Below are 13,740 nucleotides of genomic sequence, written 5' to 3' on the forward strand. Positions count from 1 at the left end.
GGGTGAAAGGCCACCAAGCTCATTGAACTGGACTAATCCAAGGAGACACTGAGAGATGGCTTTATTCAGTCTGTAAGAGGAAGCTGAGGATGATCCACTGACAGCCATCAGGCAGCTAGGAGGAGGGTGTAGAGAAAAATGAAGTCAGATTCTTGCTGAAGGTGTGCAGTGAAAGGGGAAGAAAAAACCACACATAAGTTGCAGCAGGTGAAATTCTAATTAGATAAAAATATTTTTAAAATTTCCACTGTGAGGGCAGTCAAATATTGAAACAAGTGTCCAGAGAGGCTAGGGGCTCTTCTTCCTTGGGAATATTTGAACTTCAGCTGAACAAGACCCTGATCAACCTAATGTCACTTTAAAGTTAGCCCTGCAATGAGCAGGGTGTTGGTCCAGATGATTTCCAAAGATCCGCTCTGACCTAAATTATGCTATGACTTTATTCTGTGATGTTGGAAAGTATTTGGATCACCTGCTGTAAAAGCTTTGGGTGACAAGCATTTTGAAGGCAAGCTGCTGTGGGCAGGTGTGGTTGTTACTACTTTGGGGTGTCATCTGGGTCCACATGATTTTCCTTGTCAAGATTGATCAGTTTACAAGTAAAATACATGGCAGGCTTAGGAGACTGCCACAGTACAGTTCAGTAAGTGTGTGACATGCAATTTTATGGGTCATTGACCGTTGGTCTGTGGCTGAGAAGTAAATCAGAGCATATTCCAGGATGTCCTCATCTGCATATAGTAGTACTGGTCCCACTGCAACCATGATTCCAGGTTCCTGCTGCTTTGCTACAGTGATCTCACCCACACCCCATGAGTTTTTCCCAGCCATTCCCTATTACATTGTCCAAAAAGACCCCCTGTTCCTCTCCTCCAGCCTGGTAAAGAGAGGTCATTCCTTATACTATGTTGCTTTCTTGTTTCTCTGAAACCGGCTCTGTATTATCTTATTCGTATAAGTAAACACATTCATTCTTTCTTTGAATAACTTCAGCAGGATTTACTTCTTTCTGTGGAAAATATGACATGAGGTTTTGGCTGAAATGAGGTTTTTTCCTTAGCAAATTTCCCATTTTACTATGACATTCAAAACTCTAACGTTGTGATAGGTGAATATGTCATAGTGTTCATATTACTTTTCAGTAATGTAGTAACAATACTATTAACACCCAAGTAGAGCACAAAAATAACTTGTTCCTATTTGTAAATGCCATTTTCTACTAGCTTTCAGACACCTGAGGCACTGCATAGTTGGAGGGATTATTGCACTTCTCAGGCAGTTGCAGCCACTTATGGTTTGGACTTGTGCCTCAGAAGCTTGCCTGAAGGCTCCATTAACTGCCAGTAATGCAAAGCTTGTTGTATCATATTGCTTAATTATGCACTTTTCTTCCTCTCCATGTCATGCCAAGCAGATAGGAGAGGCTTTGGAACAGAACTTAGTCAAAATGCGTTGATCACTGGGAAGTGTCAGAAAACTGAATAAAGCTTCCTGAATAATGGAGGGTAGGCAGAACCTGAAGTGGGAATGTGCCTCTTCAGTGTCCAGAGAAGACCTTTTTCTATTGACATGAAAGGCGAAGTGTCTTGCAAGACTGCCACTCTTTTAAAAAGAGAGCAGGAGAGCCCATCTTTCTCCCACAGCATGGGCAGAAAGCTCTCTAAACCCATCATGGTGCTAAAGTATAAAGCAGGACTACCCTTTGGCTGCAGGTGATTTTTCACAGTGGAAGGGATCATTAAACGGTATTTTGACAATATAATCTCTTCTTGTGTGTTCATGTGTTCTTTCTCCATGCCCATGAAACTCTGTGCTTCAGTGAGAAAAGCTGAAGGACCAGGAAGCAAGCCAGAGTGATGACTATATGCAGAAATAAGAAATAGGAAATCTCTTTAAGGCACGAGAAGTCCCAGAAGGATTTGCTGTCATCATCTTCTCTAGCCCAAAGCATGCTGGGGACCTGCTTTCTGCAGAGAAATGTTATTGATGGTCTTTTAAGAGTTGATCCTCTTCTCATAATTAGAGAAGTTAGACACACGGTTACCAGAATAGCTACAGCTGCTCCTGAGATGTTTAACTTCCATATTTAACATCAGGAACCTCTTAAACTTTTTTATATTCCCTCATTTCTGACAAAACTATTCCAAGACAGCTAATGCTGTCACAGATTTAAGGGTAGATGGGTCCAACCACAGAAATTATGTTCTGCAGTCAGATCTGTTCCTATTAGGTATTTTGGATCCAGGCTTTGTACTTAGGTTTGTCTCTAAAGTATAGTTTTACCGCTAAGAAAGAAAGAGACTGCTAAAATGCATTAGAACAAGTTGGAAAAGAATTAGTTAAGTGCAAATAAGCATCCTGCACCACAGTATCAGAGTCCAGACTCAGGACTGTAAGTACTAGCAGCTTCCTAGCCAGACACTTGTCATCACCCAGGGGTGATTAACTCTGGTAAACACTGGCTAGTCTTGATTGCCAGGAGGAGAGGTAGGCTGAGCAGCTGCCATGTGCCTTGGCTAGCATCTGGGGCAAGGAGGCAAAGGGAGAAAAGCCACAGGGACCTGTGGGGGGCTGCTTCACTCTGGGGCTGGCCCGTTCAGTCGTGCATCACTTGGAGCACTGAAAGGCTCATGCCCTGTGTGGCAGAGGCCATTGCCTGTGACAAGGAAAGGATCTTTCCATTCCAGAGGAAAATTAAATCTCACCAGCTATTTCAATCTGAAAATGAAATTTTTCCATTCTCCTGGATTTTTTTTTAAAACAAAGGATTCTTGTACCTCTACGCCACTCTGGGAACGTGTTACAGGCATTTTAGTAGCCTTTCTTTCGCCAGGCAGCACTAGGGGCCAAACTTTAAATGAGAAATGAGCTCTTGGGGTCTGAGAATGGGCTTCTGTAAAGGGTTGTGGCCAAGGATGGGCTCCAGCTTTCTTCTGCAAGCTTCATCCATCTGGCTGTCATGCTAAGGAAGATTCACAGCTTCACATAGGTGTCTGCCATGGAGCCCAGCAAGGGCACTGCGCCAACATGCAGAGCACAGCTAATTAGCAACGTGTTTTAAATCTGTGTTTTACTTTTAGTTCCATTTACCTATCCCATCTCCCTGTCCATTAGAAGTTTGAATGGGCTTTCCTGTATTCTTTCTGTGACCAAACCCATTCCCATGACCTGTCTTTAGCAGGGGTCTAGGTACAGTTTTATTCAAGACTGCCCATAGTCATCTAAATGCTGGCTGGACAGATCTAATGGAGAGGAAAGGTATGTGCTCCTGCTATAGCTCTCCTAGTCCTGCTGGACTCTGGTGCTTAAGACCTCAGCACAGTAGGTGCTACTGAGTTTGGCTTGCCCAAAGGTTTTGGCAACAGCGTTTCAAACGTGGGACTCCTGCCTAACCTGTCTGTCTGCCAAGGATTTCAGCTTTCTGTCATGGGAGAAGTTATTGGGTTGGGTTGAACTAGCAAAGAGAACAGTTGTGCTACTAGCTATTCCAAATCTAAGGCTCACTATGTTAGCTTAAGCTTTACATTCTGAGAATGAGCAGTAGCGTGCAAAAGTAATCTTCTACCTAAAAAGCAAGAATCCTCATGTGAAGAAATTAAGTTCTTTTCTCCCCGGATCACCAGTACCTCCAGTTATTCAGTTTTCACGCCACCACTCCAACCATGACTATTCATTTCCCTTCATTACTGCCTGCTGTCCTTCCTAGCCCCTCGCCTCATATTTTGCCACTGGTCTCTGTTTCTCTGTTAACAGACATCTCACAGACTCTGGGGCTCTCCAGCTGATGTTTATTCGCAGCTAGTCCCAGGCCTTGCACTCCTCTGCCTTATTCTCAGTATCCATGGGAACATCTTCATTGTCCCGCAGCTCAAAACAGGGATTCAGTGTCCACCTTCACTTTAGAGATTCACTCCTCATCTGCTGCATGAGAGAGTGCCCTGCCTTCCTACACAATTCAGAGTTTGAGTATAGGCTTTTCTACATTAATTCTGTATTCTTGTGTCCATCTCCTAAGTTGAGAAAGTCTTCCTTTGCCAGGATCTGAAAAGACAAGAGCTTTTTTTCTAAACTTTTGGCTGGCAGAAGTAAAGCCACTGAAGGCATTTTTCCCAGCCGCCGTGTGTCCTTCCCCCCAAAGCTGATCATGCTCATTTGCATGCTTCCTCCCCACCACATCACCACATCCCCAACCCGGGGTGTTCAGGGGAGAGATTCAATGGCAAATACTGCCACTTCTTCTAGGAAGACCAGATCAATGGTCTGAACCATTACGGTGCAGGCCCAGTAAGTGCTGGTCCCTAAGTGAAGTCTGGGGAAAGACTTGAGCTGTCACAGGGACCATTTCCTTCATACGCTCAGAAAGCTGAATGAAGGAGGGACATGCCTGAAGCTCTGGCCCCTCGAGGCACCACAACTGTTTAGTAGCTCAGTGCAGATGTCAAGTCCTGGTCCTAGGAAGCTAATTAATCCTTCCTGAAGACCTGTGCCTGCCTCTGGGGTACTTTCTACATGACAAGTCCAGCAGAATGGAGCAGCTCAAGCTTTCCAAGATTTGTATTCAGTTGCTGCTTCTCAGCAGGGGTCACCGCTTGCCTCACCCCTATTGACACCAGGAAGGTCCGTAAATCAGCTGCACAGTGATAGCTCAGCCCTCCCAATGCTCATTATGCATCTCGCTGCTGGAGGAAAGCACCACCTTTGGTGCCAAGTACATTAGGGAACATGCCTGGGTTTAAAAATACTCCATGGGAGGGAATCACAACATTTCCAAAGCTTAGCCTCTTGCATCACAAAAGCAGAGCATGGTCCTCACCATGTCTCAGGCAATAACAAAAGCCCAAGGCCAACAAACAGCTTTAAAACAACAAAGCTATACTGGGTTTTGTATACTGTGTTTGTTGCCACAATCTGGCCCAGAGTCACCATCTCAGATTTCCCTGCCAGAATGATGGAAATATAAATAGGGGCTATAAACCCAAAGTATTTCCAGCTCATACATCCAAAGGATAGAAATTATAGTCTCTTAGCAAGGAAAATGTTCAAGGGTAGTGAGGTAATGGGACCTGGTTACAGAGCTCATTTCTTTGAAAAACTTTAATACAGCATGGAAAATTTTTCAATGTCCTTGATACAACCTCTGTTAAAGTATAAAATAATCCCCTGTTTCAGTGGAAAAGCCCCTTCCATGCCTTCTAGAATGAACTGCTGAGCTTCATTTTGGGAACAGTTTATTTCCAGCTGTTGTTTCCAGAGATTCCTCAATGGCTCCAAAGACACAGTGTCAGCAAGGAAAGAAATCTGGCTGTTTGAAAGATAATCCATCGCCTGTTGGCTTACCTAGAAAGGGCCTCACTTTTCTCTATGTTTGCTGGGAGCTGCTGCCGTTGAACCGTTGGAGTCCCAGCTCCAGTCTTGCTAAATAATAGTCTGAAAGTCCACACCATGAGTCACAGCACTGGATGAGGGGGCTCTGCTCATTTAATTAATTACATTACTATGCCTGCCCTTTACTCATTGACTCATAGCCGTAAGACCCTGGGATGTATTGCGTACATAGTAAACTGATTAAAGGGGGCATGTATGTCAATGTATCGATGTGTACGATAGCTTTTTGAAATCCCTTATGATACTCCCACCCACTGGGCATTGCTTCAATATTGAGTTCAATTGTCAGGAAACAAACTTGCTCCCTCATCTGCCTTGCACATTGCAACAAGTTTGCCAAATACAACCAAGCTTTTAGAAAGAAAAAAGAATCCCCCCACCAGTGAATTTATGACCCTTGGCTCCGACTGGGGCTTGTTGCTGTGCATGCCTGAGTGACGTGGAAACTGCAGCAAATCTGTTTGGCCTGTTTCTATGCTCTCACACTTGTAACTATGTTGGATTTTTCCTTTTTTTTAATGACTAGGGGTTTTTGTTTGGTTTGTTACCTTCTAATGCAAGCAACCCATGACGAAAGCCCAAAGAAGAGCAACATGTGTTAATGAAAAGAAAGCAGAAGGATGGAAAAGAAACAAGGAGAGGCTAGAAGTGTTGCTGAGCATTTGAAAGTAAAAATTCACTCCCCTCATGTCTTCCAGGTCCTTCAAACCGGACTTTGTCCTGATCCGGCAGCACGCCTACAGCATGGCACTGGGAGAGGACTTCCGCAGCCTCATCATCGGCCTCCAGTACGGTGGCATCCACACAGTCAACTCCCTCTACTCCATCTACAACTTCTGCAGCAAGCCCTGGGTGGTAAGTCATGATCCAGCTCTACTGCATGCCAACACTGCAAAGTAGATATCTGGTACCGATAAAACACCAGATTTAGCTTCCAGTCTGTTTCATAGGAATTAATCTCCTTAGGTTAAATCCACAACTAAAAACCTTAGGGATCCAGCTGGAAATTCTTGGGGGAAAAAAGCTACCAGCACCGCTCCTTTATCGGCCTCTAGTAATACCAAGGTATTGTTTCTTCACCCTGAGTAGGATGTTTCACCTGTCCCAGACTCTAGTGTGTCACAAACAGCTAACAGTAGAGTAACACCTGGATTTCTCATAAGGCAAAGTAGATGAATAGTAATAGATTAATAATTTCAGATCAATAGTAGCACATCTATGTCCTGACCAAAACACAACAAAACTACCTTAAGAGAAACATTAACATTTGCTGTGTTAGAAGGTATTTGAACTATGCTATTTCTAGCATCTTTTATTAGATGCACACTTGTGGTATCCAGGTGCCCCAGCCTAAGACTAAGGTTATCCATTCTTTGCAGAAATGGAGCCTGTATTTGTTTTCTCCTGTCTTCTCTTCCTACTTTTTCTAAGTGGTGCTTTGTTGTGAGGAAATTAGCTGAAAATAAAAGCAAAAAAGTTAGGGAGATCATTTCTTCAACAGCTAGGTCTAGGAAAAAAGGGAATGTAGAATGACAAATACCTGGAAAAGAGGCAGAAGGCAAGGTGAAAGCGTGCAGAGTTTTTCAGCAATTCCAGAAGGAAATACAAGAATATCATAAAGCGCTGGTTCATTGAGCCTGAAAGACTGCACCTTGGAAACACCCTGGCCTGAGTCAGCTTCTGGGGAGAACCAGAGAGTGTTTTGATATTTCACCCTGGGAGCCCCCTTCACCTGTTCTTTAAATTTTGTTGAGTTCACCTAAAAATCTCAGAAAACCTTAAAAAAATATTATTATTGGCTTGTCTCAACCCCAAATCAGAGTTTACAATAATTCCCCAGACCCATTTTATGACCAGCTCTAAGTCAGCAGCAACTGGAGGAGCAGGAGAGCCAGAGGAGTAAGGCTGCCTTTGGTTTGCTTTGGTCTGCTCATGGCTATCATGAGCCACAGGAGCAAGGCTGGCCATGATAGCACCTGCAGGAAGAAGTCAGATGCTGATACCATTTTGGAGTCCACATCTGGGTCTTCCAAGCAGTTTCAGCCCAAAGTGTCCTCTCTGATCACTGATGGTCCCAGAATGGAAATTCCCTCCCTTGTTTTAGGTCCGAAGCAGGGAGCTACAAGCTATATGGATGTGACAAGGAAATGGGATTTTCCAATATGCCCCCCATGGAAAACTTCTAGATACGTTTTTAGGAATTCCCCTTACTCATTGCACAAATCTAGCTTGGGGTAAAACAGAAGGTTTATACAAGTGGTAACTCTCTGCCCCATTACCTAATTAAGTCTTTTTTGTTGTTGTTTTTTCCTTGGAGTAAATATCCTGTTAGTCTTCAGTGTGTTGACTGGTAATTCAAATCCTGCTGAGGTCAGTAATGACTCAGACTTTTACTTCCATGACTATGCAGTGTTGGATTTAACTCATTTCTTACCAAAAAGGTACCAGAGTAATAGACACAGTCTTCTCAGTTTATACCTCTTTTATGGCATTTGGAGGGGGTTTTTTTTGAGACCAAAAGTCCTGTCTTTTCAAAAAATGTTGCAGTGCAGTAATGGGAGTAGCGAGAAAAATCTCACTTTTTCCACCACTGTATAGGTGGATGATGCACATTTGGCCTCAGTCCCCATTTGAATGATGAGGGTTGCTGGGATTGGAAAGAGGAGGAAGAGAGGGATCAAGTACCAGGCTCAGTACAACACCTTTGCATCGTTTCCTAAAGTTGGCCCTACACACACAAGCATGTTGACCCCGGTGACCAGCCAAAAAGCCTCCTCATTTACACTGGCTTTTGCTGAGGAAGACAGTCATGTGGTCTATTCCATCTGATTTTGGGGTTGAGTCAGTTGAGGTTTAGTTCACATTTTTCAACTCATGCCTTGTAATTACCTTTCTGATGGTGTGCAGGGGCCTCAAGATGTAACAGGCCTATTTTTAGGAATCTAAAATAAAAGAAAACAAACTAACTCATCACACTGGGGGGAAAAGAAAAAAAAAAGAAAGAAAAAGCAGGGCTGGCAAGGCAGTGTGGGAGAAATTGGCTCTGCCAGTAACTCAGCTCTAGCTATTCCAGGTCCAGTTGTGCCATACTTTCCTCATGGGGAATACAGCTGGCTCGGACAACCTTCCCAGAGGAGTCAAGGCAACCACTTGTAAACACTTAAACCAGGTTTGCAGAATGCCTCCTTTCCCTACTGCCCCCGCACAGCCACCACCCCCAAACCAATGCTTGTAATGCATTAAGTAATCCAAGAACTCAGATGGGATCTGAGCTGGTACTTGGCACCACTGAAATTTTATCAGGTTGAAACTCAGGTAGAGATTGCATGAGGGCATTTGAGGGCAGAAAGCTTCACTGGGAGCAGAATCAGAAAATTTTAATTTTGTGATAGTTGAGAAATGAGAGATAGGAACAGACCACTTCAGTGCATGTCCCACTGATTGCAAAACAGGCTTCTTGAAAAAAGAGATCTGCTTAACAGAGATTACTGGAAACTTTTGGAGCTAGAAACAGTTGAGATACACCAAGAAATGAAATGAAATACTCCTGGGAAATGTGCTTTTCACTCTCCCTTTTAATTTTTTTCCAAAAATGGATCCATTTCATAGAAATGTTTATGATTTTCTGGAGGGGGATGGAAGTGAGACTGTTTTTCCTTGGCAATTTGCAACAATGTTTTTTCTCAGCAACTCTAATTACAATCAGCTGAGTTTGGGCTTGAGTTTACTCAAACGTGCAGCCCCATTTTTTGATCACATTTGCCAGGTTTCCAATACTGCAATACACAAATTTCTTCAAAGGTTAAAATTTGCATTAAACATATACACAGTTGAAATAGGCATTTCTGAATCAGAAACAGAGATATTCAGGGGGATCTCACACACAGAGAAACATCTAAGAAACCTCAGTCTTACAATGATCCTAGAATTATTGAGATATAATGCTACAAGCACCCTAAACACAATGTTTCAACCACTGATAATTTTTGTGTTATAAAAGTTACAATACAAAACACAGTGGGAGCAATGCTCAGAGTAGCAGTCATATTACATGCTGTAATGGCTGTAATGGTAAGGCAACTTCTGCACTCTTAAGACTGCAGGAAATATGAAGTCTTGAAGAAAATCATCTACAGAGTCCAAGAGACTCCCAGCCAAACCGTTATTGACTGTCAAGGGATATAGTCTCCCAGATCACCTGGACACTAAAAATATGCAAAAGGCCTTGTGATCCTTTGAATGGATCTTTTTATTTCTCTGTAAAGACTCCCTGCAAGTAACTCTGGTGTCCAACCAGCCAGGCAAGGCATCTCACTTAAAACTCAGACTGCCACATTGCCTTGCCCTGTGTATTGCTTTGTGGTCTGGATGCAATCTTACTGAAAACAGTGGAACCACAGAAAGTAAAAACTGATACCAAAATGTGGAAGGGGCAGTTATATCTAGCTGAGCTGTTGATAGTAACATTCCTACCCATCTAAAATGCACTGGGAGGTACTACTTGAGCTCTGCTATCAGGTATCTGAGAGGCTGCTGCACCATTTAACATGGCTGTCTCTTTGCCAATATCCTGTCCCTAACAATTGCCAAAAAAAAAAAAAGGAAGAAAAGGAGGTAATTGTCCCATGAGGGTCGATACCAAAGTCAGACCTTTTTGCAGGCTTGGCCCATTGAGGTGGCTCCCAGGTGGCTGCCTCCTTTCTGCCCATCTGAAACACTTGTTATTTCAGCAGCAGCCAGGAGCTTCATGCTTCAACAGGAAGCCCAAGGAACAAGTCAGGATTCTGTCTGTCAGCTGCACTGTTGTTCCAGTTGTTTAGTATGAGCGCTTTTCCTAGGATAAACATATGTAGCCTCAACATCACAGCATCCATGTTTCACCAGGGCTGCATGCACGCACGAGGGGCATGTGCTGCTCTCAGCCAGGGTGTTTTAACTCCCCTGCCTGCCTCTGTCTCATTCTGTTTAACTTTTAAGCCTGTTTGCTCACTTTGCTAGTCAAAACAGGGCTTTATTTTTCTTCTCTAGGATGTGCAGGGCTAGGACAAGTAGTTAAGAGAAGCAAGCTGTCCTTCCCCAACATCAATACTCTCCTTGCCAATGATAATGATCCTACACGGGGAGTTTTTCTCTTATCTGCTGATGCATGTGAGGGGGTGGTGGTGTTAGTGATGGGATATGCTGCCTCTTGACATTTTCCGGATTTGCTTAAATGCCACATTTTGACCTATAAGATTAACTAAAAGGGTTTTTTGCATTTGTCTGCAAATCTGCTGGCAGCTGCCCCTTCAGCATGTGACCTATAAGACTGGCACACACCTTGCAGCCTAATTTTTTCACACACTGGCTGCATTTTTTTTACACCCATACCACCCTTTAACTCCCAAAGGGGTATTATTTCACAACCAAGTGAAGTTTCAACTTCTTATACAGAAATGCTTTTGTTTACAGTAGCCCAGTAACCCGGACAGGAGCCCAAACGTAGCAACTCAGCAGAAAGCATTCTCAGTAGCTCTTGTTATCTGCAATGTAACCTTGGGGTTGCGATTTGGTACATTTACTGGCTTCAGCCGTTGCTCCGAAGTGCTCAGAACATGTAAGATTAGGCAGCTGAAGCTACTGGGAAGAAAGAGGGCTTTCTTTCCCTTCCCTCATTCCCTAGATGTCTGTCCCCTTCCCTTCACCTGTGTGTTACCACCTGTCACACAGGTTACACAAAGATATCCTTCAAGATGAATGCATCCCTAGCTTTGATGGGGAACTTGAAGGAACTTTTGTAAAGGACTTAAAGTGAGACTTGGCCCAGACCGGAGGCCTTTATTAATTTAACTTGATTTTACCAAACTCCAGGGGGCATGTTCAGTTTCTAAATTACTTTGCAAATAGGACATCAATGGGGAATTCAGTCCCATCGACCAGGATTCTTTTCTGTGGAGAAATCCCCAATCATTTTATTCTCTCCATGTCCATGAAAATGATCAAGCTACCTTATTCAGCTTTATTCCCCTTCTGCAATGCTGCCAGTCTAACCACTTCACCAACAGCACTGCCATTTCAGTATTGCCCATGGTAACAGGGCTGTACCTCTTCACAGAGAAAGAACGGCTAGAGGTGTGGTTGTAAAGAATCTAAGTTGCTCCTGAGATCCAGGTTTCTCATATATATACATGTATCACCTCTTAGTCTCTTTGGTATACCCACCCTGCTTTGCCAACATTTTCTGTCATGGTTATTAAGTTTCTCTCTCACAGTTTTGGGGTTTTTTTCCCAGCTGATCAATAACAGATTGAACAGGGAGGCTGCAGACAATGTACAGAATAGTCTGCTCACTTCACAGATGGCCAAAGCAGAGCAGGAATCTGAACAGAAATCAAAACTCAGTCCTACCATGGGAATCTTTGTGTCTGGCTGCGCACAAACCAGAATGACAAAGACTTTGTAACAGTCATGATAGATGTTCATCCTCGTATGTCAACTACCAGCACTATCGCTTTCCCCATTGATGTTACATACTCCTTTCACTAGATACCACCCTCATAGACTGGTGCTTCCCTCGGGACTCATGGGTAGATGGGACAGAGGTAGCAGATTATCTCCCCTTTCTCTAGCCACGCAAAGGGAGCTGTTGGGAGACTCTTCATTCATAATAGATGTCACTTATGATCGCTGGTGGGCTCATGCTTCCTTGGTCTAACACTCAAACCAGGTAGCATGGGCAATTCCCTCTAGTCATCACTCCCTTAGCAATTTTCCTTCCCTTCAGTACAAGAGGTAAATGTGCCTTGCTTTGATTTGGCTGTGGGGCAGAGATCCAAGGGAGATCTTTGATTTATTTTGTCTCTGCTCAAGAGTGGTGGCACTGATTTCCTGCCTGGTCACTCCTCTGAGCCCTTTCTCCTCTACCAGGAAGAGCCCCCCACCCTCTCTGCAGCCACATTTGGAAAACAGAGGTTGTTCGTAGCAGATGATATAAAACTAAACCCAAATTGATTCCCTTCTGGCTCTTGAAACCCTTCTGTGCTCTCTTAGTCCAAGGTTAGTGTATGCACGCTGGCTTGGCCCTGGGTAAATGCAGTAACTTCATGTCATCTTGCTTCTGTCAGGCCAGGAAAGCAAGGTGGGAAAGACATAACAACATGACTCTCTCACCTCCTTCACCAGTATCAGAACATTTTGCAAGCACTTACCTGCTACAGAGTAAGCCACTGATATTCACTGTGTCTGTTTTTCTGTTCCCCCCTCCCCCCCCGCCCCAGTTCTCTCAGCTCATTAAAATCTTCAACTCATTGGGTCCTGCAAAGTTCCCCCTCGTGGAGCAAACGTTCTTCCCAAGCCATAAGCAGATGGTGAGTACCTTTGCATTCTTCTGACTACAGGGTGGGTAGGGGAGAAGCAACGAATGTCAGCGGGGCATAAGAGTTGGTGGTGGGAATGCTGGGAAAAGTCTCGGATTTACTTCCAGAGAATTACTAGCTAAAAGCAATATGCAAAAAGCAGTGCTCGGAAACCTCTTTCCCTTCTTGCCCAGCCCTCCTCCAGGTCATGTGAATTTCCCTCGTGAAATTGTTGAAAATACATTGACGATTTGGGACACAGGCCATAAAAGATGTTTGTTTCACAGCGTTGGGTTCCTTGGTCTGTCACGAGGTCACCATCCATGAAACATTTATCAGCCTGACTAGGTACTCAGAGCAAATTGGAGTTCTTGAAAAAGAGGTTGTTTCAGTTTGTAATGTTTCCTTCACACAGCGGCGCTGGGGTCTAGTCTTCCCGTCAACACCTAAACACTCAGTGCCCTGTGTGGCTACTGGGCACTGCACCAAACTCTCCGGGCACCTTCCAAAGAGACCTGTGTAGGTGCCTTTAGTCCCGGAGAACATGGCAAAGTGAGTGGCTCTGTTTAAAACTGTTTGGCTCCTGTTTTCCCTGGGTTAAAAGGGCCTTCATGACTTTTTGCTTTCAACTTACATCCGTTAATTAGTGACTTTTCTTACCTGGCTGAGGCTTTGATGAGACCCCGTGTGAACCACAACCCCTCCATGTGACCCACTGGCTGTCTGAGCTAATGCCTCACACTTCATTGTGAACTCAAGCAGCATTGGCAGCCTGAAGATTAGAACTGCTGAGAGGTCAAACTAGGGCTCAAAAACACTCAAACCCCTCTTCTCTCACACACTTGTTGCAGCAAGCATGGGAGAACCACAATGCATAATAGGATGTAGGTACCTGATGGTGTATATAGGCACCTACTGGGAGCTTCAAAATTCAAAAGGAAGCCTCATTTAGATTCTTATGAAAAACCCCACCAGTGCTCACCAGGTACCTGGATACCTTGAAATGCCAGTCCTTCATCTC

The 13,740-nt window shown here is 44.0% G+C and overlaps 1 protein-coding gene across 2 annotated transcripts in view; it reads left to right on the forward strand.

Annotated features, from left to right (window-relative positions):
* Nucleotides 1-13,740, forward strand: part of SYN3 (synapsin III) — a 196,806-nt gene that overhangs the window by 52,757 nt on the left and 130,309 nt on the right. For both annotated transcript variants that reach the window (XM_064455745.1, XM_064455750.1), the window contains exons 5-6: nt 6,084-6,240; nt 12,642-12,731. In XM_064455745.1, the coding sequence (XP_064311815.1) occupies nt 6,084-6,240; nt 12,642-12,731 (247 nt within the window). The remainder of the gene's footprint in view (nt 1-6,083; nt 6,241-12,641; nt 12,732-13,740) is intronic.

Source organism: Phalacrocorax carbo, chromosome 1 (genome assembly GCF_963921805.1).
Source record: "Phalacrocorax carbo chromosome 1, bPhaCar2.1, whole genome shotgun sequence".
Classification (NCBI taxonomy): Eukaryota; Metazoa; Chordata; class Aves; order Suliformes; family Phalacrocoracidae; genus Phalacrocorax; species Phalacrocorax carbo.